Source organism: Falco biarmicus, chromosome 11, assembly GCF_023638135.1.
Source record: "Falco biarmicus isolate bFalBia1 chromosome 11, bFalBia1.pri, whole genome shotgun sequence".
Classification (NCBI taxonomy): Eukaryota; Metazoa; Chordata; class Aves; order Falconiformes; family Falconidae; genus Falco; species Falco biarmicus.
This window is the reverse complement of record NC_079298.1, coordinates 4,871,200-4,898,670: the sequence shown is the minus strand read 5'-3', so window position 1 is coordinate 4,898,670 and position 27,471 is coordinate 4,871,200. Positions and strand designations below refer to the sequence as shown.

Here is a 27,471-nt window from a genome sequence, read left to right as displayed (position 1 = left end):
ATTATTATTTTTTTGATATAGCATTCTTTACACTTTACCTCCAAAAGACAGAACCATGTGGCCCTTCGTTAGCCCAACTTAAAGGGAGAACTGGGGGAGAAGGGAATATCACTTTATACATTCTCTTCAGCTAAAATTCCCATAGGGCTGGAAAATGCATGGATAAGTGTAGCTTCAACCAAATCCCACACATCATGCTTCCCTAATCCCATCTCTTTGTGTTTGTAGCAATGGTAATTACAAGCAGGGATGGGACTTTGAAGTCTGTTTCCTCCTCCCTCCTCTGCCCCAAGATCCCCTGGAGAGGCTGCTTGCTCCCTACGTGGTGCCTGTGCTGATGCTTTGCCAAACCCGCTTTCCTCAGGCTGGAGCTTCAGGCTATGGTGGTGATTCCCCTTTGGGACTCCTTAGAGGAAAGGCAAGCTATGATCCCCCAAACTCTGGGACAGATGTAGAAAGAAACATATTAATAATGGATTCAACAAGGAGAAGCAGGGTTTTTTTCTTTCTAAGCAGGACTGTACTCTGCCTCTGCAGATGTGACAGTGGCATCAACGTTGGTAGGCAATGCTGAGCCAAGGATGTGCTGTTGAGGCTGCAGTGGGCAGTGACAGCGAGACTGCAGCTGGGGGAGCATGAATTCTGGACCTGCTATGGTACTGGGAGAAGGGCGAGCTCTAATTTCCGCTGGAGTGAACTTCCCCTCTTGCTCCTACCCTTTTTCCATGAGAACATTTTCAGCAGAACATTCCTTTTGCTGCCTAACTCAGACAGATCCTTGCTGGTTTGGGGATTAAGGACTTCTGGATTTAGGGTATGAAGTTTTGTCTAAGCTGAGTTCTTTGAATTGGTGCATAAAGGCAGCAGAGGAGGCTAAGAGACCCCAGGTGACAGTTTAAGATGGGGGATAGGTTGTGTAGGGTGTTGTGTTGTGCCAGGTTCCCCAGCTTGTTCCCTCTAACAGGCTGCAGTTGCCTCCAGTGCAAGCACGCTTGAGTACTCATGGAAGTGTTCCATAGACTTAATGCGCCCCCTTCACCCAAGAGCCTGGTCTTTCCTGTTCAGGTTGTTACCCAAGCAAGGAAAATGAATGAAAATCCACCTTGACTCCCCCAGTTTCCCCATTTTTATCCTAGAGCGCAGGAATCGTTGTATCCTAGGTTGACTAAGAGAGATTAACAGATGTGATCTCTTGAAAAAAATATCTGCGCTTTTATATTTTCTTTCTTAAGTTGTTGCATCTGGGTGCCAAGAGCAGGGGGGCGACCACCCAGTCCCCCAGGCGAGCATTGCAGTCCGTGTATCGCTCCATACAGACCTGTGTATTAAGAGCCCAGTAATGAGGGCTAGAAAACACACAATTCTAACCTTGGAGTTTGAGCCATTACTGCTGCTGACTGCGAATGATTTACGCCAGGTTAGTTCATTTTAGTTTGCTGCTTGTCAATCTGCTTGGATTTTTCTGGGAAAATTCTGGGTCACAGATGTACCTGGTCTGCACTGTAATATAAAATTCCAGGAGTTATATAAACAACAGCACATGACAAGGTATGGCTGCACCAGATGCCCACTGGCCTGGAGTGTTAAGCAGGAAAGTTTAAGCCAAGTGTCAGTAATATTTCAAGTTATGGTTATATCTACCAAAGTGGTTATTGATGTTACTGCTTCAGAAGCAAACCCACACCATTTTTCTAAGCAGAGTATTCTCTGTCCTTTCTGTAAGAGATGGAAGGCATACTTGTGTCTGGATGCTACGGCTTCTTCTTGCCTTTGATATTCCTTAAATTAAAAAGAAATCCATTTAGAAGAACTTAATAGTGGTCATTTCCTTTGGCGCACCCTTCAGTTCCTCTGTACCATGTAAAGAAGAAATGACAATGTACTAGCCGTGGCTGCAAAATGTGTCAAGTGAGCTATGGCTCATCAGTTGTTCAAGGACGCAGTTCATGTTGGTCTAAAGTCTGTTCACACGTGAACAGCTAAAATAGATTGGTGAGACCTAACGACAAAAATGGCTTAGCAGTCGGTGTGGCACTTCATCAGTTGGGTGCCACCAATGTGAAGCCAGCAGCAGCAAGGGCTTGGGATGCCGATGCGTCCTGCATTGCCCGCCGTGTGGCTCGGGACTCCCTCGGGTCCTCACACCGATGCGCTTCGGGTTTCTGGGGGCTGAGCGCGGGGCTGCGGTGCCATCCCTCCTCCTCCAGCTGCCGGCCCGCAGCTCGGTGCCCTTGGCCCGTCCCAAGGAACGCGCCTTCCACCGGTAGCGTGACAGAGGTACCTTAAAAACGACGGGCAACTGGGGGAACCTCTTTGGGCAGCCGCACAGCCGAACCCCCGCTGAAGGGCCAACCCGGGGGAGGGGCAGGCTTGCCAGAAGGGAATTGTGTCGATCCAACGCTTTTTGCTAATTGCTGGCGGCAGCTGATGGGGGCGGGGGAGGGGACCCCAACCCCAGCCGCACTGGTGGGTGCAGCACCCTTCCAGCACGCTGCCGCCCAATTCACTGAGACGCTTTCCAGCGCGGACCGGAGCGCGGGGCTGCGGCTCCCCGATTGCTTCCGGGCCCTGGGGGCGGCACCGGGGGCGGCACCGGGGGCGGGGCGGGGAGGCAGGGGGGGCACGGCCCGCCCAGCCCCTCCCCTGGGGCGGCCGGAGCACTTCGCTTCCCTCCTGCCCGCGGCGTCAGAGCAGGTTCTCCGCCCGCCTCGCCCATGAGCCTGCTGGGGAGCTACCGGAAAAAGCCGGGCGGTGACGGCTATGAATCCCTGCAGCTGGTGGACAGCGGCGCTGACGGCGGGGGCCGGCCCGGGGGGCAGCGCGGGGGCGGCCGGCCGGAGCCCGGCGCGGCACCAGCAGCAGCAGCAGCAGCAGCAGCCGCAGCCCCGCGGCGAGGGCGGCAGCACCATGGACAGCTCAGGTAGGGGCGGGCCCGCCGCCGCGGGGACCCGCTGCGAGCGGGGGGTGGGGGGTGGGGGCCGCGGGGGGGGGGGTGGTTGTTGGGGGGGGGGGTGGGGAAGCTGGGCAGCCGGCACAATAGCGGCCCTTTGTCCAGGCGCGGGCGGGGGGATGGAGCAGAGCCAACGGGGGGGGGGGGGGGGCGGGGGGCACCGCCGCACAGACGGGCCCTCCCGGCTGGCTCCTGCTTTCACACCCCAAGAGGAAAAGGTTGCTCTGAAGCTAAAATGGATGGAGTGCTTTGGGATCTTTCCCCAACTGACTTATTTCCCCACAGTCATCCTTACTTTTTTTTCCCCCCTCCTCCTCTAAAAAAGCACTCATCAAACTGAGTTGGATTAATTCTGATAGATGATGCGCTGCATGCACCATTTTTTTTTAATCAGGGAGTAGGGGACCAGATGGTCTTTATGACTGGTAATGGGATAGAGAGCTCTTCACCTCTAAATCACAGGTTCAAATTTGCCTAGATAACCCGTAATCGAGAGTACCCATCTGATGGCTTTTATGTGTCTCGAAACGAGCTGGCTCTTGCTCTGGCTGGTCAGATGTTCCCATTGCAGTGACCATCTCCAGCCTTTGCAGACAACTTCTAGAGCTCAGCCCTGCGCAGGGGAACACCCTGTTCCATTGTGAGGGGCCACGTTTGATGTCCACCCACTGTAGCAGGGTAATCTTGCAGCCATACCTGTGCTGCTCCATGAGAGAACAGGGTGGGCCCATGGCACTCAGCAAGCACTCACAATACATCACCTTTGTTTTAATGTGGTAACCTTTTCTCAAGGGGAAAAAACCCTTCATGGTTTACATTTGGGCTTGGGTGGGGAGAAAACCCCCTAACGACCTATGTCTGGGCTTGGGTGGGAAGAGGCTTACCTTGATTTATACCCCCCCCCCCCCCCCCCCCCCCAATTTCTCTGATGTAACAAGAATCATGTTTTCCACTTTCCCTTGCCATTTGAATTGGCTTGCAAGAGTTCTTTTGGGGATATGCTTTGTTTATTAACTTCTCTTACTCCTGGACTTCAGGAATGTATTTGAATTTGCTGCTATGATATCTCTGCTACAGCTGCTTGTAAGCACAGTGTGTGTCAGTAGATTCTTACTCGCAGTAGGCTGCTGTGTTACAGTTATTTGGATCCTTACGTTGGCATCTGCTGAGATGGTTAGATACTGCGGTCAGTTTAATATCTATCTTTAAAGCAATTATCTGAATGGGGTTCCTAGAACTTTAAGAACCAAAGGCATTAGTGTTGTGGAAGGTGGCATTCGCATCCAGCTCAGTGTGCGACCGTGCTGCAGCTCGTGTCAAGTCATGGCTCGTGTACAGCTTCAGCTCCATGTATTATTTGAGTGTTGCTGTTGCAATCATTCCGTTTGGTTTCTTCAAGCCACTCCACTCTCTGCCAAGCAAAAAAACCCCCAAACATGCTCATGGATAGCTAGCCAATATCTTTTACAGGTTTTGTGCAATATTTTGCTACTAACTAATAAGGCATCCCACATCATTAATGGTGTTAATGCCCTCTGCCAGTTTCTAGGATGTTCTCCATTTAAACACATGGGCTTGATCAAGGGCTGTCTCTGGAAGCTAATGGTCGGGAGGTTGGTGTTAACCAGAGTTTGCTTCCTCGAGTTCACTTTGGTGCTCGTACTGCCTAAATTTTACAGGTACTATAAACAATGCACCTGAGACTTCAGCAGCAACAAACCTCAAGCCTTAATATGACCCTTGAGTTACGTTTATAGGAAATTTTTTTTCCATGTCTGTTTAATAAGGGCTTTTTGGTGGGTGTTTCTAAATCTTCATATGAAATTTGTTTTTAAAAACAACCTGTATTGAGTGTGATGCTCTGTTCTAAACCCGAAGTCCACGCTTGTATCTGCCTTATTCATGTGAACATTTTATACAGATAAATGCTTAATTTTTATCACTTCATTGCAAAGACATTTTTCTTTGCCAAGTATGAAACTATAAAAGCTTGAAGAAATATATCCGCCCCTCAGGTGTGCTTGTGATTTGGTAATTGAAGCTGTTCATGAATTGTGGGACATGATTTATCTTTAATGCAATGTGAAGATGAATAATTATTTTGGGGGGGGGAATTAGGGGAGCAGTGTGAGAGAAAGACAGGAGAATAAGGTGGCTGGGGTTTCGGCTTAACGGGAGCAGGGAGAAGACCACCACCCACCTGTGGTTTGTTTTTTTTTTATAAATGGAGAATATATTCATATTATAAATTACTTGAGACTCCTCCTTCTCCTAATGATGTTGAAGGCTGAATTCCCAAGATGGGCAGTGGTAGAGCTTATTTCAATTGGGAAAAGAGACCCAAATTCCTTGGGAAGGACACAGGTGCGATGAATTATTGACACGTGACGGTGTGAGGGAGGCGTGCAGCTGGGTCTTGGTGGGGTGGGGAAGCTTTTCTTCTGCATCAGGAGGTAGCAGACCCTGAAGGTGAAATCCTTGAGGTGCCCTGGCCAAACCAGAGCTCTTTATGTACTGCCCACGTGCCCGACCTCCCTTATGTTTCAGTTTTTCTCTTTCTTCTCTATCCCCGCCCCCCCCCCCCCCCCCCCCCCCCCCCGGTTTTAAATAATGGCTTCATGTGTGGCGGAGCAGCTTCTGCCTGAGTTAGCAAAATGGCTGTTTGCAGTTAGCGAGGGAAACGGTCCCAAGGTGCGACTCGGTGCCACCAGGCAATGTGGGGCGCCTGGGTCCACCTGTCTGGCCGGGTTATCACTGTGCTGGCGCCGAACATCTCGGGGTGCAGTTCAGTAGCGTCTTCGATTAAGTTAAATAGTTGGAGAGCCCAGCCTTCCTCTTCCCTCCCCGAGCGTAAGATTTCACCTGCAGCAGGGCAGTGTGCTCTGGCATAGAGAAATGGCCTTTGCTCCCTGGAAGATGTGTGTGCAGATTAATATTAAAGCAATTATAGAAGTTAGACAAGAGGATTTGCGCTGAAGGCGAAGCGCTGGCAATTCAGGGGCAAAATACCACTGGTTTGGATAGCGTGGCTGTATTTGCTGTTGCTGCAATGATGCTAACTCACATGAGCTGAGAAAGTGAGTCCCTGTTGGGTTTTTCTATTAATTTTTTTTAAAACTAATTCAAAGTATTAGATCTTAAAGTATCATCTCTTAATGTGGGCTTCCAATCTCATAAACAGCTTCTTGCAATGAAAATAATCAGCAGTTAGAGCTTTGCTGTAGCTTCTGAGCACTTACGATTATTGGCTTAATATTTTTGGGGACTAGTATTTCTTAGAAAGGGGGAGGAAAAAAAAAAAAGAGCCAGGAACCGAGAGCACTGTATGTGTGGGAGGGGGTTGCTGTTGGTAGGCAGGGTCTGATGACGGGAAGGGAGCTGATGCAGAGGGTCTGCCGAGGGGCTCTTTGACCCCACCTTGCCTCTGTGCCGGCATGAGGGGGCTGCGAGCACTGGGGTGGATGCTCTGGCCAGGCTGTGTCCAGAGCCTGAGCCTGGGAAAATCAGAGTTTCAAAGTCTCTGGGACTGGTTCTTGGTTCAGATAGTTACCAATTCTTCTGCCACCATCACCCATGTCACGCAGAGGAGCGCTAACGTGAGCTGTTTAACTGAAGTAGTGACAGTTTTGGTTGCTCCAAGTGCAGCTTGGGGTTCCTCTGTGCTCGCGGGCAGCACAAATGGAAACTCCTGCCCACAGGAATGCTGAGTGCCTCCCTCTTGGGCTTCAGTTTAGCTCAAAGCAGCCACAAGCAGAAACTATTTCACATAGGGTGGTCATATCTGGTGATGCTTGTGTGATGACCTTCTCTTTGGTTGCATTAAACTCTGCCAGATTTCAACCAGTCAGAATGAAACCTTGGTCGGTGTGTGATTTAAATCTCAGATTTAAATCTCACAGTGTGGCCTGTTCATACGGGGTTATGCTTAAGTTCTGTGACACCTTGAGTGGTGTTACTTTGTGCAACTTTAGCACGTGCCCTTAACTGCTGAATGTTCAGCTCCTCCTGTGATGTCTTAAGCAGCTTCCGTGGAATATGCTAGATGCAATAGAGTAACATGATCGCAGTGCCCAACTCTAATGGGACCTATACATAATGGCTACCTGCATGTTCCTCCAGCAAGTGTGTTGGGCTGGGGTTGGAAGCTTGAAGACGGAGGGAAGGGGAGATAAGGGGAGACCTGAGCTGAAGCTGGCAGGACACGAAACATGGCAAGTTCAAAAAAACCCAAATTCCAAGAAAAAAAGCATCTATTCACAAAGGAGTACAAAAGTACTCCTCCTGTCTCTCTATTTTTAAGTTGCTGAAAGTGCTCACAAGATGAGAAGCAGGCAGCAAAAAAGCAATTTATTTAGGGTTTTGCTGTGGCATTCAAGAATGATTTCTTAGCAGCTGGCTGAGCACTGAAAGAAAGAGAGGTTCTAGGGAATAAGGTATAGAAGTAACAACAAGGATATGTGTTACAAAAGGAAAAAACTCTACGCTCTTCTGTGGTGTTCATAAACTACCTAATCTACAAAATAGCTCTTAAACACTCAGGGGAGCGAGTTGCTTGTGCTGCGTGCTTCCTCAGGCGGAGTAACCGCGAAAGAAAAGCATTTAAAATAAATTGCGAGTGAAACTGTGATTTCTTGAAATGTTTTATGCTTGCAAACATAATCTCTTGTATGCTGGCAATTCCTTTTCACTGAGTCAGAAGAGAGACGTCTCCATGTCACTGGCACAGGGTCAAAGACCGTCACTGACAATGTTGTCTTGTGTTCTCTCCTAGCTGCTCTTTCAAACGGGGAGGTTCGGTTTAATAACTCTTTTGTTCGGTTGGTGTTTTTTCGACACTTGAATGATTTGGTGTTGGCAGTAGTGTTCTTTTTTTGTTGTTGTTGTTGTTTTGACAGGGAGGAGAAGCAGAGAGAATGTCAATCAACTTCAAAGACCGATTTCATGGTTTGTGCTGGTAGTTCACTATTCCGGCCTCACATGCATTTTGCTCACTGTAGTAAGAACTTCATAAAGGAAAATAGATAACAAATTTGGCACAGTGCTGGGGGGTACCTCCCCAATGTCCCTACTTGCAAAAACCTCTCTTCATGGAAACCCTCCATATTCCTTAGTTGACAGTGCAAGCAGCATTCTTTAGTTACTACTTCTCAAGTAAAAGCAGATATATCTTAATTCTTCACATTTCCATGAAGTTTACATTTAGGCAGTCTTAAATGAACCTTCAAATAAAAAGCCTTGGGCTCATACAATATTAGTTCTAGCACTTTATCATAGAAAAGCACAAAAAGAAGTTCTTGAGCTTCTCTACCCTGCAGTGTGGTATGGGCTGCCAGCATCCCCGAGTGCTTCCCAGGGGAGGTCAGGGACCCAGTCCCAGCCCACACATGAAAGGGACCGTGACTTCCTGTGGGAGGAGGAATACAGCTTTTCCTGTAGTCGGAGCAGCACTGGAGGAGGGAGGCAGTGCTGCCTGCCTGGACGTGCGTTGCCCAACAGCAGCAGGGATGCACAGAAATCTCCCTGTGCCAGCGGTTCCTTAAGATGTGAACCCAAATCTATTCCTTTTCAAAGCATCTCCTTTAGGAGCTTCCCAGTTCCTCCCAATACCCATACTATATGAGCCCCTTGTAAGCGTATAATGGCTTTATTTCCCCAGCCTGACTTCATCTGAAAAGGATGCTTGTTGCTTTGGGGAATACCAAGGGCAGAACAACATGGGGTCACACCTCTTTTAGAGGTGAAGCCACCAAGAAGCTCTTGGGCAGGCAGTAACGCAGCTTGGAGGCAGTGTCCGCTCTAGGCAAAAGGCCTGGCTAGGCGCAGGCCTGGCTAATTGTTGGCAAGTCGCAGTAAAAATTGCCCAAGAAACAAAGAAAAAGCACTAAACAGCAACAACAAAAGTCCCAATTACTTGCTCACTTGAATAAATTATTGAAGCTGTCTTAACGCTGGGGATATCTGTGCAGCAGGATGAGTCTGTGCTGAACCCTCCGTGGACTGTACTGGTCCTGATGGTGGAAGGGGCAGATACGGACTGGGGAGCCGTGGTCTGGGGAGCTGCCGGCGCTGCCTGCCCTTCCCTCCGGAGAGCTGGAAACTTTCTGTGCTTACCTCCGGCAGCCCAGCTTCACCTAGTATTGCTTATCCAGTTGCAGTTTGTATTACTGCCTCTGTCTGTGTTTTATGCTAATTGCCTGCTTAGGAAAGAAATATTCTGGCTTTAGCCCCGTGTCGGAGCTGGCAGTGTTCTGGGGGAGACTCGCCTCCGGTGAATCCAGCTTTCCCTCCCTACTTGGGAATGGCTGGGTTTTGTCTTGAGCAGGCTCATCTTTAATACACTTATTGCAAACCAGCCAAACTGCGTGGGTTTTGGGGTGGGGGCTAATACTGCTTCGTTTGTCTGATTTGCGACGGTAAGGTGAGCCCTTATCTTCCATTAGGCTCCTTGGCTCTAGCGCATCTCCTGCCTCCCTGTGCCCTTAGAGAGTTCAAACATCTTTACAGCCTGATCTTAAACTTCCCTTTGGCCACGCTGAAGTCATTCCCATGGGCTTTAACCTCTGTTCTTGGGGATTACACTTGCTAAAGCAGCCTTTCATGCCTCCACTATGTGTTTTAAAGCATCAGGATGAGTGAAACCTGGGTTTGGGGGTCTCAGTAATGGCGTTATGAAATGGCAGGAGCCTGCTCTGCTGCTGTTGTCCTGCAGTTCTACTCTGCATGTGTTTTGTTGTTAAAATTTTTGCAGAATAACACTCCAAGACACCTGTGTTCAGCCTTGTAGGGAATCAAACTCTACCAGGAATCTGGGACAGCAATGGAGGAGGGGACAGATGAGATGTAGCAAAAAAAATAATACCAGTCCTCAGGGTCTGTGTCAGTCTGAGGAACTTGCGAAGTAATTTGGGCAGGTAGAAGTATGCTCCCTTCCCACAAATGCCCCTTCGTTGCTGTTTTAGCTGCCTCTGCTGCTGATTTCTTCCCTTTGCAAATGACCACTTGATGCCTGTTAAAAAGTTGATGTAATTGTGACACCTGGGCTATGTCTGATGTAAGAGAGGATGTAAGTGCATATAACAGCATAGGTATTTTAGAGCCTTTGCTTAAATGTGAAGCTCAGCTGTCCAGAAGAGAGCTGTGTGCTGGAAGGAACAGTTGGGCAGGCTTGGGCTTCAGGGCACTGAGATTGTGCTCTTAAAACGTGGCTGACAAAGGAAGCACTTGGATCTAAACGCTATTGATTATCACTGGATGCAAAGGAGCTGCTTGCCCAGAGGTTTTTATTTAGAAATACGTGCCATCCCTCCCCCTCAAAACAGGAGTTTAAACTCTTCCAGTAATGTCTGCAAATTGATTTGCAAGCCCCTGAAAGCTGAAGTGCTGAGCGTGGAAGATACACTCAGTGTGGGCAACAGCAGGAGCTGGGGATGCTAGGGGTCCCCAGGGGTGTGGGGACTCTGCTCTGCCTGCTTCAGCTTGCCTGGCTGGCTGCTTCTTGCAGACATATATCCCTCCATACGCGATGCACCTATATGAGGATGCTTTAATAATGTTGTGGCAGGGGTGCCTGCAGCAGGGCTGCTCCTCCTGCCCTTTGCATGCTGTGTGGGCTCTTGTGCAATGCCAAGGTGAAGCCGGTGAATACGATGATGGGGCCACGGCAGCCTGGCCTTAGATCCCTTAATGCTGGTGTGAAGTCACGTCCCCCATTACACAGGCTTTGCTGGGGAAGCTGCGTGTGGGAGGAACGTGAGCTGCGGCTGCTCCTGCGCTGGCTGGCAGGGCTGCTGGGGGGAGACAGAAGCACAAATAGTGTCATTTTTTGTTGAGTGTTCCTTAAGAACAATCCAGGCTTTGCTGCTGAAGCCACAACAACGGTGGCTCAACTTCGTTCAGTTTGGGGACCTTTAAAAGGGCCATTTCTGCCGAGGCACACGGCAGCCTCCACTGGATCCCTGGCTCCACTTTCATGCCATGTCCTGGTAATAGTCTGGGAGGAGAGACAAGCAAACAACCGTTCCCCCCCCAAAAATACTTTGTGGGGAGGGAGAAGGCTGTGGTGGAGCAGCTGATAACTTCCAGAAGTATGTGATTTGGGACATGTATGCAGCAACTAACAAGTTGGGTTTTTTCCTCTTCATAGTGTCAGGCTCTCATGGTACCGTAGAAAGAGGATCAGAGGAGCATTTTGTACTCCCAAACTAACCTCTTCTTTTGGGAGGGTGGGAGATGAAGGCTTTAATGCTTTTCTAGAGAAGAACCATGGTGAGGAACAGGGAAGGTTTTGCTCTTTCCTTGCTTCGTCTCTAAAGAAAGCACAGGCAGTAACTCTCTGACAAAAAAATTAAAAAATTGTCATTGAAGATAGTGTTACATATAGTCTGGGCAGACTGAGGTAAACCTGCTTCCTTTCCTATGGTTTCATGTCTGCTTTTTGTCTGCCCTTTACAAGCAAAAAGGGTCTGTTTACTCTTGCTAAGTAACCTATGAAACGCAGTACTTCGCTGCTGATCTTCAATTTCTAGACGTCTTGCTTTCACCTCCCTGCTCTCAAGCTAAGTATTGCTTCATCAGCATAAATATTCAGACTGACATGGTCTTAAATGCCTTTTAAATGTCAGCTCATTTCCCCCTTAATTCTCTGGAGAGCTGGATTTCATGCCCTGTGGTTTGTAGGGTTTGTGGGTTGCCTGGGGGGGCTGGTGCTCAGGGATCCCCCAGGCAGACAAGGACCACAATGTGCAGCCCTTGCAGGGAAAGCTTCCAAATCGGCTATTTCTCGCTTGTTCCAACCCGTGAGCATCTCCCTCAGCTGGTAGTAGAGTAGAACCCTCTGTTGCTGGCCCCTCCGTGGTCCTCTGTGAAACCTCTGGCTGTGGGTGATGGCGGCTGGTGCCAAAGCATCCCCCATCACACAGGGTCACCCCCCTTTCATTCACCCCTTTCTGGCCCCAAATCCCAGTCTTTAAAGCTGGGCTGGTTTAAGTGTCTTTGGTTTTGAACCTAAGCACAAACACTGCTCAGGGGACTGCAGCAAGAGGAGCTGAAGCGAGGGGTCCTTTGTGAGGGTACGGGAGGAGGGAGGTCTTTCCCTTCTGGATACAGTGCCGTTTCTTTCCCTGTCCATGTGGAGCAGCAGTTTCCTAGTTTGGCTAATACATACACTTTGGGTTTGCCCTGCTAAGGGAAGACAGGTGACAACAGGTCTCTTCTGACAGTATCAATGGGTATCAGTCTCTCTGCAGGCTCCCAGCACCCCGTGGCTGTCCTGCCAGAGCACTTTGTGTCACCCTGCCACAACACCTCTGCCTTTGGTGAGCAAGTCATGGGGGGACAGCAGGCAGAGGGGCTGTGCTCAGCTGTTTCCGTACTGGGGCGCATCCTTCTGAACTCCCCTGGCGACCGCAGCGTTCCCTGAATCTGCACCCTGCTGCGGTGGGATGTGGCTATGGGGGCGCAGTGTTTGCTGCGGTATCTTGGCAGCCTCTCTGCCCTGGGAGAAGTTCTCTTCCTGCGCTGCACATCCTTCTCCTGATGCTCTGTAAAATTAGCTAAAGAGCGAGGAGAGAGCTGAAGTGCTTTAATTAAAATTTCTACGCTCCCTAGCTGCCATCCCGTCCAGCACAAGGCTGGTACCGTCAGCAGAGGCTCCTTCAGTTGTAATCTGTCCAGAGACATCCACCCTCTGGCTGATGATGAGAAAGGACTGTGGTAGGAACACTGCTCTGTGACATATTCTAGTTTTGTAAGGAAATGCAGCAGGTTGTCGCAGCACTTGATGACTACTGGAAGTTTATTCTGTGTTCAGAATAATCTCTTCTCAGAGCAGACGTTAGCTCAGAACAAGTACCTTCAGCCAGAACAAATGCAAACTTCCGCTTGTCAATCGAACGGATGAAGTTGGCTCTTTTCCATGCTGCTCCGTCGGCTTGAAGCACTTCAGTGAGACCATCATTGCCATCACCTAACAGAGCTGTGCAAGAGGAGCCATCCCATGCGTCTCGGGCAAGTCTGCAGGGCACATGCAGCAGTAAAACCACTACATTAAAAGTTTCTTTACTGGGAAATGAAAAGGCTGCCGTTAGCAAGCAGTCCCTCTGAAACTTGTGCTACAAATACAGGTCAGAAGCGTGTCTCTGAAGTGCACTAAGCCTTTCGGGGAATATCCAATAACTGGGTTAATAAAAAGTTCCATGTAAGGAACAAGATGCATCTTATATACGTAGAGGCTCATTCTGCATAATGAGACTTCTAGACAGCAACTCCAGCCCATGGTCAATGTTAACGGAACTGCTATGTGACAACATGCCAAAAACTGGGATCCGAGCCACATGGCATGCTCCTGTGCTGCTAACTTGCAGCAAACTGTTTTTACGCAAACAAGCCTGCAAGCTCCTTTTTCTGCCCTACCAGAAGATGCTCATGGGGCTTATGTTCCTACAAGCGTTAATTTTGGCTTTGGCTACAGCATAGACAAATGTGTGCATGGGATGCAGTTCCTGGGGAAGGGATGGTGTTGTGCCTCAGGTGCTTCATTTTAATACAGAATGTGCCTTTTGCCTTTGTGCTAAGGGAAAGGAATGTTCCTCTGTTCTGGGTTTACCACCCAACTCTGGTAGGAAGATCTTTCTGAGCAGGGATATGCTGTTACACTGCTGACTCAATATCCTGACCAAGCTAGTGGTGATGACCTTATCTGCATGGTGAAACCTGAACCTCCTTCCTGCTAGGCTCCAAGAGGGAGCAATGCCTGGTGCACCCCTTCAGACTCGGAAAGTGTCCTTGGTCTTCCTCCTACTGCAGAATAGGTCATAGTCCTCCACAGGCTGGCCAGTGTGCTTGAGTGACAACTCAACTGCTGTTTTCTCAGGCCTTTTATGCTCGAGAAGAGCAAACGTACAAAGCCAGCTGTCTCTGAGCATGGTTCAGGGACGTGCAATGGCAGCAGTAGGTGATGCCTGGCCAGGTGGCTCATTTCCATAGAAGACGTGTGGGACGTGGGGCTCAGCCCTCCCTGTCCCATGCCCCGTGTCCCGTCCCAGCGACTGTTGCACGTGGCCCGGGGAACCACAGCTGTCCTTTGGAAAGGTCTGCAGGAGCTCTGAAGGTCTCTGTTTGCAAGAGGGACTTAGCACAGAAATGTTTTATTCAGCAAAAGATGCAGGGGCAAGCTACCTTTTTTTTTTTTTTTAAATCTAATTTTTTTTTGGTTGTTCTTGTGCATTTCTGTATATATTGGCAGGTTCGTGTGTTAATGCATTGACTCTTTCTGCTCCATTATACATCTTTATGCTTTGTAGAAGACACTGCCTGGCAGAGGAGCCTTTGGATGTATTTATTTTGTTCTTCTCTGAGCAGTCTGTGAAGACCGTATCATTCCTAGTAACTGAGAAAGACTGCCTTTGTCAGCACCCAAGGATGCTGCTCTCATCCAGTGCCTAAAAGATACCCAAACAAATTACTGCACCTGGTATAGTACTAAGTGCTGCTACGTTGTAAGCTTCCTCAATAGCTGCACAATAGCTGAGTAATACTTGCGTCGTGTTAAATACTAGTTTTGTTCTCTTGGTTGAGTAGCACCAGCTCACGTTTCTTCATTAGCCATCTTTTCTGTTTCTCTGTTTTAGTGAACATAGTAAACTTGGAATTAAATGCTGCTGCTTCTTTTAGAATGATAGTGAAATTCTCATTCTCCCTCTTCCTCCTCCTCCCTGCCCCCCAACCACCCCCCGGGGTTGATTTCTAAAGATTCTAGGTTTTCCATACTCTTGAAGCCTTTCTGTTGCTCTCCTACAGCATTTCTAACCATAAAAATGTGTCCAATACCATTGGTCATTGGTCCTCTAACCTTTTTGCCCCTGCTTTCCCTGTTCCAAGTTACCACCTTTCTGTCTTTTCTTTAAAAAGTTGACCTGAAGAACTAAAAGTACCTTTTGAACAGTATCTCCTCCTTCCATCCCTGGCTGTTCTAGCGCAGAGTAATATGAAAACAAAGTTTTTAAAGAGAGATCAAACACTGATTCCATACTCGGAAGCCAAAGAGCTACTTCGATTATTTTTTTTTCTTTCTATTTTTTTCCTCCTTAATCATACTTAAGTAGATAGTAGCAAGTGGCTTGGCAAAAGAAATACTTCAGTGCCTTAAGAAGGCATCTTCTGTTCCGAAGCTGGCAGAGTTCAGAGGAGAAGAGATGGTCTAGCACATGGATCATGTGCGTGTGAATCATGACCACATCAGAGTGCATTAAGCATCCTCTGTGCACAGGGGAATAAATAGCATCATTTCACCAATAGAGCTTCCAGTTTAAAGATACTTATTTATCTATAATGATGATTATCGATAGCTCGCTCTGGGTTTGAAAGAGTGAACGCCATTTAAATGGGTTTGGTAATCTACAGAGTAAATCAGTAGAAGCTTTTTTAGATGTAGCTTCTTCCATGTTTCTTAATAGTCTGAATGTCTCCAGAATATTTCTTCTGGAAATGATGATTACATGAGCAATATTTCACTAGCTTATATCTAACACCACTCACAGATGTTGTATAGAACCAGAGAAGTGATAGCTGTAAGGTCTCTTTGTAAATATGAAACAAGCACTGGTAATGTCACCGGCCTGCCTTAACCATGATAAATCTTCCCCATTTCTGGGAGCTGGAGTAATTAATAATGATCAGCATGTTCGTTTTACAAAGCAGCTGTCCCATGGCTCTACGGCAGTCTCTTGGACTTTCCGGGTGCCCTGGGAAAGGCAACCCTTAGCGGACGCTATCTCGATTATGAGACTACCTGCGTGCGTGGCATGTATTCACATAGGTTGCTCGTTGCTTAATTTGCTGTGCTAGAGGATCTAGCTCTTCTGACTAATCCAGCATAATAAAGTAACAAATATATATTTAAAATAATGTAGTTGAAGTTCACTAAGATCAAAATAGTTGCAGTGTAGTGAACAGAAAGCTATTTTTAAGTAGTCAAGAGCTTAACTTGTAGCTAATAAGCAGTTAAACTACCATGTTGCTAGGTGTGTGTCTGACAACTTGCAATAAAACAAAACCACATCTACTCAAGTTTACAACCAAACTATTACACTGCTTCTCTAAGAATGATGCTATTAACACAGCCCTGCTATAATAAGGAAGGCTGCAACAAATTGGTTCTTGGTTAAGACAGTGGAATAGTTGTTGTATTATAATTGCAAAATGCAAACACCTGAAGCCTAAGACCATCTTGCAGTGCACCAACATTAACACTTTAAATGGCTTTTGCTCTGTGTTAGTCTCCTATTGACTTCGCAGCTTCGTGCCATGTCAGGCTCTGGAAGAAAAAGCTTATCAAGGAGGTCAGCCCCACTCTGCTTTAGCCTTAGCAATTTGCTGAGCCTTGTACTAAGGCTGCAAACACACAAATAACCAAGAAGGTTCTCGTTCTCAGCTGCAAAGCTTAATTCCTGAACTTCCTTCTTTTCTTACCAAAACCCAGGCTTCTATCTTCCACTCAAGCAAATCTAACTGGACTCTTAAGTGATTTAAAATGACTCTGATGACTTCCTCTGTATCCATAGAAATGGATAGTCACAAGATAACCTTCAGTCGTCTAGCTGCAGTCAAGCTGGCAGCTGTGGCGGTTATGCTGAAGAGCTGTCGTATATACTAGTGCCTTTTTCTTACCCTGTGGAAGTGGTTGTTAATTTGGTCTCGGTTATGATCAGCAAATCAGCTGCGTGCTGAAGAGCTGGTCTTGCTTTGGGTTGGGTTGAGAGGTGAGGGAGCTTGTGTGGTTGTTGTCCATACTATGCTAATACTAAACAGCCAACCTACGTACAACACCAAGAGTCAATAGATGGTTCCTAAGCCCAGCTGGCAAGGATGTGCCATCTCTCATCTCTGGAAAATCATGACTTTAATAAGTAAAACTACTTTTGCCCTACACTTACTTGACGTGCAGCAGCGCACGTGAGTATGTTGGGTCTGAACCGAGCAGTGGGTTTGTTGGTGCTGTGGATATGTTCCAAATACGTGACATTGGCTTTGGTTTTGTTGTACTTGAAGGTGCCTCATCACCAGACATGGAGTCCAGCTATGGGGGAGGCTTGCTTGATATGGTGAAAGGAGGTGCAGGGAGACTCTTCAGCAATTTGAAGGATAACCTGAAGGATACCCTGAAAGATACATCTTCAAAGGTCATGCAGTCTGTTGCCAGGTACAGTACAGCTGAAGCTGCCTAACGCAGGTGAAATTGCTAGCTGCAAAGTGCCAGTCTGAGCTGCCATCCTAACTGGCACGGCACAATCTCCAGCTAACTTAATAAAGGAAGGAGGTGAAAATCATGAGTGACTTCTTTGATTCTGTTTCATAATTGCTATTTGGCCCCAAAGAAGCAGGAAAACCAAAGTAAGAAATCTAAGCTTCATAGTGAGTAAGCATCAACATCCTGAAGTCTGAAAAAGCCCCCCTGTGAAAGGGGAGCACTTGGTCTCAGATTCCTTCATTGACCCCCGTGGGGTGCTTCTGCTCAACCACTGCTTGAGTATTTTGTTGCTGAAAATTGGCTCATGTTATATGCCCTCCCTTTGCAGTGCAAGGAGGCTCTACTTGCTGATGTAACTGCTCCCTTCGCTAAAGCCACCTTTTGAATTGAAGGAAGAGCTGAGGTGACTTTGCTTTGGTTACCTCTGCTGGCATCGTCCCCTGTGCTTGATGCTCTACCTGCCTCTGAGGGATATGGGGCTACAATAAATTAAAGAAACTTAATGCATGCAAGACCTCAGAGGCTTTGAGGGATCTGCAAAGTGGCAAACTACTAGAGATTTCTCCTGCAAAGTGGCACTGAAAATTAATGACAAAAGGGAAAAGGGACCTTTTTTTGCAAGCTTCTGCAGCCAGTTAATTGCATATGTGGAAAGGAAGACTGGGTCACTGTCTGCAGGAAGCTATTTGCACCCTCTTCTTAAGGCATAATGACACAGTACAAAGAATCATTTTTAAGATCATTCTTTCCTTCTGTTATAAGCAGATCTTTGTGGGAAAACGCTCTTCTGGTTCCTTTAATGTGCTGTCTTCTGGAAACGTGCATAATGTCTGTCTCCTACTTTGCCTTTTAGTTACACCAAGGGGGAGCTAGATATTTCATACATTACCTCAAGAATCATAGGTAAGTGCTGCTTCTTGGATAAATAAAACCTGTAGTATCCCAGGGTTCAGAAGCCCACAAACACGTTACGGTGCACACTCAGCCTTGGCTCCTTTTATGTTTCTAGTGATGTCTTTTCCGGCTGAAGGCGTTGAGCTGGGATTCAGGAACCACATCGAAGATGTACGGACGTTTCTGGATTCCAGGCATCCAGACCACTACACAGTCTTCAACTTGTCACCCAAATATTATCGCAGTGCCAAGTTTCACAACCGGGTAGGTGTCTTCCAAGAGGTTAATGAGAACAGGTGCTGAAACGCCTCAGGAAAAGGGGCACCAGGTCCTGTTTGTGTCTATCTTGAGCGTGGCAGAATGTAAGAAGCTGAAAAAGGAATTATAGTTGTTTCTAAGCTGCTGTGGTTGGTTCTGGGTTTTAGCTGATGTCTGGGACGGCAGGGATTAAAGAGCTGGAAAGTTCAGGGCTTAATGCTTGTGTTAGAAGCCTGTGAGAGTAAGTGGCATTGCACTAAGTTGAGCCTGTGCTGCTCTTGGCTCCTACGTAGCTGTTAGAAACTGCTGCAGAGAAATAAGGGACAAAGTGAAAGCGCTTTGAAAGAAGTTACCAATAAAAGCAGGTAGATTATTTTCATGTTGAACAATCCTTCAGTTGTGCTTTAATCAAGCAGGAGCCCTTAGCAGGCAAAGCACAGGACTGGAAACTGGATCTAAGGGGTGTTTTGGCTCTTCCACTAGCGTGTGACTTTAAAAACCCACCTCCACTCTCTGCCCCAGTTTCCTTCTCTAAAACCAGAACAGCATACGGGAGCATTGCAAGCCTCTGGTTCATTAATGGCTTTTAGAGGAAATCTCTATGAAATACTGCTGTTGAAATGCAAGATTAGATCTAATCTTTCAGAAAACTTCCTGTTCTTTCCCTTTCCCACAAGGGAGTTAACGATTTTTTAAATTCCTTATTTTTCGTTGCTTTCAACACAAAAGGCAACAGCAGTTGCCAGGCTTAACCCTCGGTCAGGGTAAGCGAATATCATGCAGCATAAGCCACATTTCAGTTTAATTTGCAGTATAGCTGGATCTATCAGCAGCAATTTCTCTGATCACCAGAAATCACTCGCACTGGAAGCAAATTTCTCAGTGGTAGTTGGTAACCACCCGTGACTTCAAATATGAGTAAATGAACAGGAAAGACTAATTAAATGATATCAAGGGCTCTGAATCTTCATCCTCACCGGGTTCTGGTGCATCACTGTTGGTGGGAGGAGAAAGACAGCTCTATTTTTGAAAGCCCAGCGTTAAACATCTGTTGGTATATTGCTTGACCTGGCCATAACTTCTCCATCCCCGGTGCTTTATCTCCTAACCTACCCAACAGCTTAACAGATGACTTTGTGTGTCACTCCCGAAGCATGACCAGGTGCTTTGTAAGCTATTGTCTTGACACACAGAGGAAGAAAATGATGCATCTTTTAATAAAGCATTGTACTTTCAGGTTATGGTCTAAGAAATGCTGACTCCAGGTATTTTTCAGGAAAATGAAATGTGCACAGCACAATACATGAGATCAGGTGAAGCATGGAACAATTATAAATATGAGGTTGCACTTCATATATATCAGAAAAAATACTAATGGGCTATCAAGGAGGTGAAAGCATGTTAAGAGTAATTTGTGCTTTGGATGAGGATGCCAGCTGAGTTGAAGTTTTGAGATACACACTTGTTCTTCAAAGTGAAAGCCTTTTTAATTCCTATTGTCTTTAAAACTTTTCATTCTTAAGATCAAAGTAGGTCACTTTGCTGCGTAGTGGCACAGAAGGAAGGTAAGTTAATGTCCTGATGGACCATTTTGCTGCCTGGATGTGGCTGCATGGGTCATGAAGCCCCAAGTGCCCCATTTATCGAGGAGAAGAGGGGATCACGGACACTAAAAGCTGCTGGTCCCATCTGGCTGTGTTCTGTTCTCCTCCTGCCTTGCCGCCCTGGCAGGACAGCAGAGCTCACGCCTGCTCAAGGAAATGTGAGCAGTTTGAAAACATATAACTCAAGTATAATGTTAAACCAAACCAAACTTCAAAGTCTGTGATGGGTCACATTCCTGGCTGTTGCTGCCCTACCGCTCAAGTAAAACAAGCACTGGCTGCTTATTTCCAAAGGTCTAGAAGAATTCCTGTTAGTTTTACACTTTTTTTTTTAGAATCCTGTAAGGTTGTCTTTCATGGGTGGTGGTGAGGTTACATTTGAAATAAATGCCATGCTACATAGCGCCTATTTAATTTTCTAATTGCGAACTGACAGGCAGATGTGTAATTACAGGCAAAGTAAATATATACAATTATGGACTGTTGGAAAACATATATTATTAACTTGATAACTGATAATGGCTTTTCCAGATGCTTGACAGTGTGTTGTCCTGAGGTCTGTTGAGAAGATCACCAGTGAAAGGGTCACTGGTCATATTAATTCTAACAGCCACTTGGAATCTGAATTGTGTTTTAGCGATCTAATTGCAAGTGGATCTTGTGCCTCCCTCCAGAAACCTGCTGCAAAAGTATTTGGGGTTGGGAGGAGAAGACTTTTCCTTGGTATAATAAAATAATTGGTGTGATAAAATAATTTATAAAAGAATATGTCATTTATAGCATTAGTACTCCACCTGTTTAAAGAATTGAAGAAATGTTTGTGATACCTCTGTAATTCAGATTGTACAACGGTCCCATGGCTGCAGCAGGATGTACCCTGCCAGGTCCATCGACCAGAAGCTAACGCTGGCCATTCCTGCACTGGAGGTCACAACAAAGCGAACTCTTGGGGGTTTTGTGCCCCCTCAGCCCTTCCTGAAAATGCACAGAAAGGGTAGAGGCAAGGGAAAAATAAGTGTGTACAACAGAAGGAATGAAACAAAGTAAACCTCTCAAGGCAGGAGAAGATGGGTGATGAGTATAATGCTGTAGGGAGGGTAAACAGGGAAGGGTCATTCCCTGCCTTCCAGAGCCTGAGCATGGTTTGACTTGTTGGGTGGCTTCTACAACGCAAACCTGTGTTTGCTCACCAAGTGCGGGGCTGAATTTCAGGATATTGTGGAGACTAAAAACTTTTGTGAGTTTAAAAAGCTATTAGACAAATATCTAATCGGGTATTAGACCAAATGTTCAGCGGAGGCCTGCCAGGCTCAGAAATGCCACCAGCAGGATGGATGTGCTGGGTTAGGCAGTGCTCCTGCCTGCTCTGCCCCTGTGTCCTCCAGCTGTCATTGGAGATGTTGTTTGAGACAACACTCGGCTTGGTAATTCTCTGGTTGGAGTCTGGATTCCTGCTTCTGCTATAAGATGTTGTGCAGGCGTATGTAAGAGAGAACCTTAAATACAAGTTTTATTGAACCTGGAGCACTTCCTTCCTCTGAGAAATGAAATGGTCCAGTATGGAAATGATATCGCTATGTAAGAACATCTGGGCACACCATCTCATTCCTGCCCCCAGTTCTTATTAAGCAGGATCCAAATGTTAGTTGAGAGAGAGAACCAGTTCTTTGAGGACAAGCTTCACAACGTTTCTCCTTTAAATTTCTTCTAGCCAAAAATGCCTTTTAAAAAAGTATTTCAATTAAACCCAGATGAAACTGAGATGTCTGTAGAAGGCCATTTGATGTGCTGTTTGAGACTGCAAGGACTGTTCTTAGATAAGTGTTGTGATTAAGAACTAGTACATTGATGTCTAGTTACTATTCATACTTTAGGATTTGTGGGTTTTTAGCTCTAAGTAGTCATTCATTTTTCTGGCTCGTGTACTAAAAAAATAAATTTGTATCTGAGTAAGTATAGTTAACAGAATTTTCCCTTTCATCAGCCTAATATCTGTCAAATAGGGCTTGAAAATTCTGTGACTCAAAATGACTGAAAATAACAGATGCTCAGTATCCTTTGAAAATCAGAGCTGTAGTTTTTAGGGTCAAGTTGTACGAAGGCTTTAGGCATAGCAGAAATCAATGTGTTGCTGTGAGACTGGAGTGCTAGGAAAGGCCACTCAAGATAATCTGACTTGGAATGTAATTTTTTTTAAATGTATAGTCAGTGGCAGTACATGGCTAGTATGTTATTTAATTGAGAATTCTTTTTTGTCTCCTTGTAATTCATGAAAGCCACGGAGCAGAATTATGCATGGGAAAAGATAAGAGCACAAAACTCTGGGCTGTAAAAGAGAACTACATTTCTTGGCAGAAAGCATTTGTAAAAACATGCTTGCAATAATGCTGTTTCGAAGCTGGCTTTTGTTCATCGTGTGACTCTTGTAGGTATCCGAATGTAGCTGGCCAGTACGACAAGCGCCCAGTCTGCACAACCTCTACGCTGTCTGTAAGAACATGCACAACTGGCTACAGCAGAACCCCAAAAATGTGTGTGTCATCCACTGCATGGTAAGTACACCAGAAGGTAACCAGATTTTTAGACCTATGCATCATAAGTCATATAGCCTGTTGCATGTCTGGAGTCTGTGTACAAGGATGGTGACAATTTCTAATAGAAAACGTAATAAAATGCACCCCCATAGAAAGGGGCATGCTCTTCCATGTGCAGCTACATAGCTAAGCTAGAATACCTAACACTGAAAGGGAAGCAGGAATGCAAAGCAAGAGGGGTCACAGTTGTTCTAGCAGTGAACTACTAGAGGTGATGAGTCACAAAAGGTTTGAAATACACCCAAGAACTGTACCCTAAGAGTTGTCATCTTGCTGTGGCCTTACATTTTATTGTAAGTTGTCGCAGGACAAAATGTAGCCTTGAGACTGAAGGTTGCTGATGCAAGTTGGGGAGAAAACATAGAGTTGGGAATTCTGTCAAACTGCGAAACTGAGATTGTTAAAGTCTCTCGTGGTCATTACTTGTCAGGCCTGGCTGAAGAAGTCCAGTTGCTTTCTGCTCCTCTCTGTGCATCACAGCTGAAATGATCGCTAACCCTCCCGTAAGGGTTACTCAGTACTGGACAACATGTAGACAGGATGCATGAGAGTGGTGTGATTCTGTACGACTAACCTTGCAACTTACCCCATACAACCTTTAATATTGACAGAAATGCCCAAAAGGAGAGTTTTGCTCCTGGAGCCTAAATTAAATCCGGGAGGCTGTCAGCCCTGATCAGCATAAACTGGAAAGAATGGAGGAAATGGCTGATCCCAAACTGCATAGACCTTATGTACAAGTCTGGCATTTCTGCCTTGCGTAGCACAGCCAGCAGCTACGGGGTATAAATTCCTTTCAAACACAGATGAAGATGCACTTGATGCCTCCAGTCCCGGAAATCTAGCTCAAGAGTCAAATTCCTTTACTCTCCTTTGAGCGATGAATAGCAGGATAATGCTGTAAAGGACAGGGAGTCCTTTACAACACTTCCCAAGAAGTCTGCAGAAGCGCACTTTAGTTTATATTGAACCTGAGAGATCTTTTCAGAAGCAACTGGCAGGGGCTAAACCTTAAAAAAAGCAAATAGCCTGTTAACCTTGAGCACGTGCTCAGGCTCAGCAGATTGCTGGGGTCTGGGTCAGCTCTGGTATGGCAAATCCTACAGTGTGGCTGGAGTGCCTAAAAGGTGCCTGAAGGAAGTAATTGCAAGGAGCCTGTATAACTTTTAACTTGTGTTTTCAGACTTTGAGGGTGACCGGCTGCCTGACAGGGCAATAGGTTTCCCACTTCTTCTTTGTAAATGAGTCTTGACCTCTGGGATCTTCTGTCCCCTCTGAAGAGTGGGAGGTGAGCAGGGTGGCATGGTACTCTGGTAGTACCAAGCATGTTCTCGTACCCATTGCTGCACAAGAACGTGCATCCAAAACCAAGCAGCACCAGACCTGGATTTTGGTGGAAGCTGGCTGAGGGGCTTTTTCTTTTTGTTTGGCTTGCCAGAGCTGGGGTATGGTCCGTATGGCTCATCAGCTCATATGTTCCTGGGTACAGCGGGGACCTGGGGCACTGGGGAGGATACTTTGGTTCTCTCCTGCTCTTTCTGTATTTTTGGTCTATCAGCCTCATTCAGCAAACACACTTTCCTCCATATTTGCCTTAAAGAAAACGTTGGACTTGTTCAGGAGCAATCTGTAGGCTGAGGGCTGTGGAGGTATTTGGCTGAGGGAGCCTTGAGCTAGGTTTTTTTGGTTTCTTTGTGAACTCTTCTAGGTTTCAATTTCTATTACATGGCTGCCTGCAGCTGTAGGGTGGGTGTATTCTGACCCCGGGTCAGTTCCAGGCCTAGGTTTGAAATAACTATACTATTACAGCTTGGGAGCAGCCATGAAACACCAACATTTGTACACGGAAGGTACTTCTGGGCTTTCAAAATAAGCATAAACCATCCTCAGCTTGGGTCGCTTACAGGATATTGTGTGTGCCTTGATCCGGGCCAGTGCTGCTCACTGAAGTCCTAGGTATTAAACAAATGACACAGCACTGAAAATTCCTCATCAGCTTGTGGTCTCAATCCTAGTCTTTCTGGAGAAATTATTTTATGTGATTTAAGGAAGAGGGGAGACCGTTCTGCTGAAATCTGAAATTTAAAGGATGTCGCTGATACTTAATGCATTTTTCTCTTCCCGCCCCTTTCCCCAACAGGATGGCCGTGCAGCCTCAGCAGTGCTGGTCAGTGCGATGTTCTGTTTCTGTCACCTCTTCTCTAATCCAGGCCCTGCTATGCAGCTGCTGAACACAAAGAGACCTGGAATCGTACTGTGGCCATCTCACAGGAGGTAGGGTATACTGGCTAAATGGTACACAAGCGAGCTGTATTCCTTATGCTAAAAACAAAAACTGTTGTGTGTGTTTTGGCAATGTGTTCCCAGCCCCTAAGCTGAGATTAGGCATTCAGATTTCAGTTTGTTCCCCAGAAATAAGCGGTGAAGTGGTGATCAGGCACAGAACAGGCTGTCCAGAGCAGCTGTGGGATCTCTGGCCTTGGAATTCCTCGGCTCGGTGTCACCCCCAGCAGTGTAATCCAGTTCTGAGCTACAGCTTTGAAGTTGGTCCTGCTCTGAGCAGAGCACTGGACCAGATGGCCTTCAGAGCTCTCTTTCAACCTGAATTATTCTATCGATCTATAAAATAATGCAGGTGACCTGAAGGGTGTACATGCTGCACGCCCCAGTCTCACCACCCAGGCCAGCCTGAAGGCACTGGCAGGAGGTGACAAACTGAAAACTCCAAATATTCCTGTTGCAGCATGAGCAGTACTGATGCATTCGCTGTGGTACCTTGCTTTGATGGGTCTTAACTGGTATTTATGGCCACTTCCGTTTTACCCACATTGATATAACAGTGATGAAGGAACAAAATCAAATATTACAATAGCTTTGCTCACTAGTTCAGGGAAGCTGGCAAACCTGTAGTTAAGAGGGCTTGGATGAATACCTCTCCTTATGTCAGCTGCATCCTTATGGGAGTTTACACTGTAAAATTGTTTTTTGAGTGTTTTGGGTTTTTTTTACAATTTCCATTAAGCAGAGGAAAGACTTCCTGTCAGAGCAAACCACAGATAGTGTTATGTCTGTAATAATAATTCTTCAGCACGTTACTAACAAAGTGATTAATCTGCTATGTACATGTTAAAAAAAAAAAAAAAAAAAAAAAGCAAACTTCTACTGGTAAACCAGAAAAACCATTGCTCAGCACCTTCTCTCTTAAAAGGTGAAGAGAACTGTTCTTCAGCTCAGAGCTAAAGGCCAACTTCCTTACTCTTGAGCTCCAGTTCTTGTAATTAAACAGAAGTAGAAGTGTAGATTTTTGTACCATCTGCAAAGATGCTGGAGTACGTGGAAACTCCAGTCCTAGAACTATGAAAGAATTGCACTTTCACTGGATTTCAAGGTAGACTTCAAGTACAGAATGAAACCTACTCAGCTGGGATGGAGATACCAGTAAAGGCTTTCTCTGTCCGCAGATACATAGGATACATTTGTGATCTAATAGCAGACAAGCCTGTCATTCCTCACTGCAAACCACTTACTATCAAGTCAGTCACCCTCAGTCCAGTCCCCTGCTTCAACAAGCAACGAAACGGCTGCCGGCCCTTCTGCGACATTCTCAGTGGAGAAACCAGAATCCTTACCACTTCCCAGGAGTATGAAAGAATGAAGTGAGTTGCTGTGGTCTCCTAACATCCTCAGGAGCTTAATGCAAGGAAGCTTTCGTTTTGCTGTAATGTGTCTAATACCTGTGCAGCAGCCATGGCCAGACTGCCTGATAAATGAACATGTATTAATTGAAAGTTAGTGCCTTCTGTTTGCTTGGCCTGAATGAGATCAGTTTGTATGGTGATATTGTTGGCAGGTGCTAATGGTGTTGTGGAAGGGAGCTTAACTGTGGATTTCCTTCTCTTCCCCTCAAAGAGAATACCGTGTGCAAGAAGGGAAAGTCCTAATTCCGCTGGGAGCTACTGTCCATGGGGATGTTGTTGTTTCTGTCTACCACATGAGATCAACCATTGGGGGACGTCTTCAAGCCAAAGTAGGAGTTTGTTTAACTTCTCTTGCATGGTAGAGGCAATGTACCTAACTAAGAGATGACTAAATATAGAGTCTAAGAATGCACATGGTGTTTGTGATGAACAGTTCCTTACTTGGCAGTAAATATAACACAGATTTGAGCGGTGCCAAGTGAAAACAAGGAACTGCCTATGGAGAAGTCCATGAGGCCTCTAATATGTCTTTATGGAGATGGTGTCTACTGATAGCATGTAGGATCCTTCCAGCTGATGTAACTGTCCATCACTAACCAGCTCAGGGCAAACCACTACCTACGCACTCTAAGAAGATGGAAGAAGATTTTCTTATGCTCAAATTAGAATGACTTACCAAGCTATTGCTCCCGCATGGTGTCTCTTTTGCTTGCTCTAGAGCAGCCTTTACCTTTTTTTGGTCACTAGGGCAAAAAGGCACTTTCTGTGGATTGGTCAGTCATAGGGATTGGAAAGACCATTTAAGCTGCAGGCTGGCCAGGCAGCCACCCCCTTCATAGCCAAAAAGCCTCTTAATACTAGCAGATCAAAGAAATGGAAGACAGTGGAAACTGGGGAGAGAGAATAGAGGAGCACTGAAGGGCACGTATGCTGATGTCTCCTTCCCATAACACAGCAGCAATGCTGAAAGTGAAAATATGTATTTGTCCGTGCTGTTCTAGGCTTTGAGGCTGACTTTAAAATCCTGTTCCCTGGCTCTTGTAATTGTGAAAGAGGAATTTGGAAATGCAGTCTGTTCAGACTAGAAAACTTGGATCTGCAAAAACTGAATCAGTAGTTGTCATACACTAAGGTGCTTTATTAAGCTTTTCAGTGATGAGGGTTAATTGGCTTACCCGGTGAAAAAAACTGTTTAAATTGTTTTCAAAATAAAGCACAAAAAGGGAGG

General features: G+C 46.2%; 1 protein-coding gene across 1 annotated transcript in view; it reads left to right on the top strand.

Moving 5' to 3' along the window:
• The first annotated feature begins 2,691 nt into the window (after positions 1-2,691).
• The window catches only part of DNAJC6 (DnaJ heat shock protein family (Hsp40) member C6), a 39,871-nt gene continuing 15,091 nt past the window's right edge, over positions 2,692-27,471 (top strand). The window contains 9 exon segments of the mRNA XM_056355693.1: positions 2,692-2,810; positions 2,812-2,920; positions 16,997-17,147; positions 18,049-18,098; positions 18,205-18,353; positions 22,381-22,503; positions 24,686-24,819; positions 26,007-26,201; positions 26,455-26,572. Coding sequence (XP_056211668.1) covers positions 2,715-2,810; positions 2,812-2,920; positions 16,997-17,147; positions 18,049-18,098; positions 18,205-18,353; positions 22,381-22,503; positions 24,686-24,819; positions 26,007-26,201; positions 26,455-26,572 — 1,125 coding nt within the window. The 5' untranslated portion in view covers positions 2,692-2,714.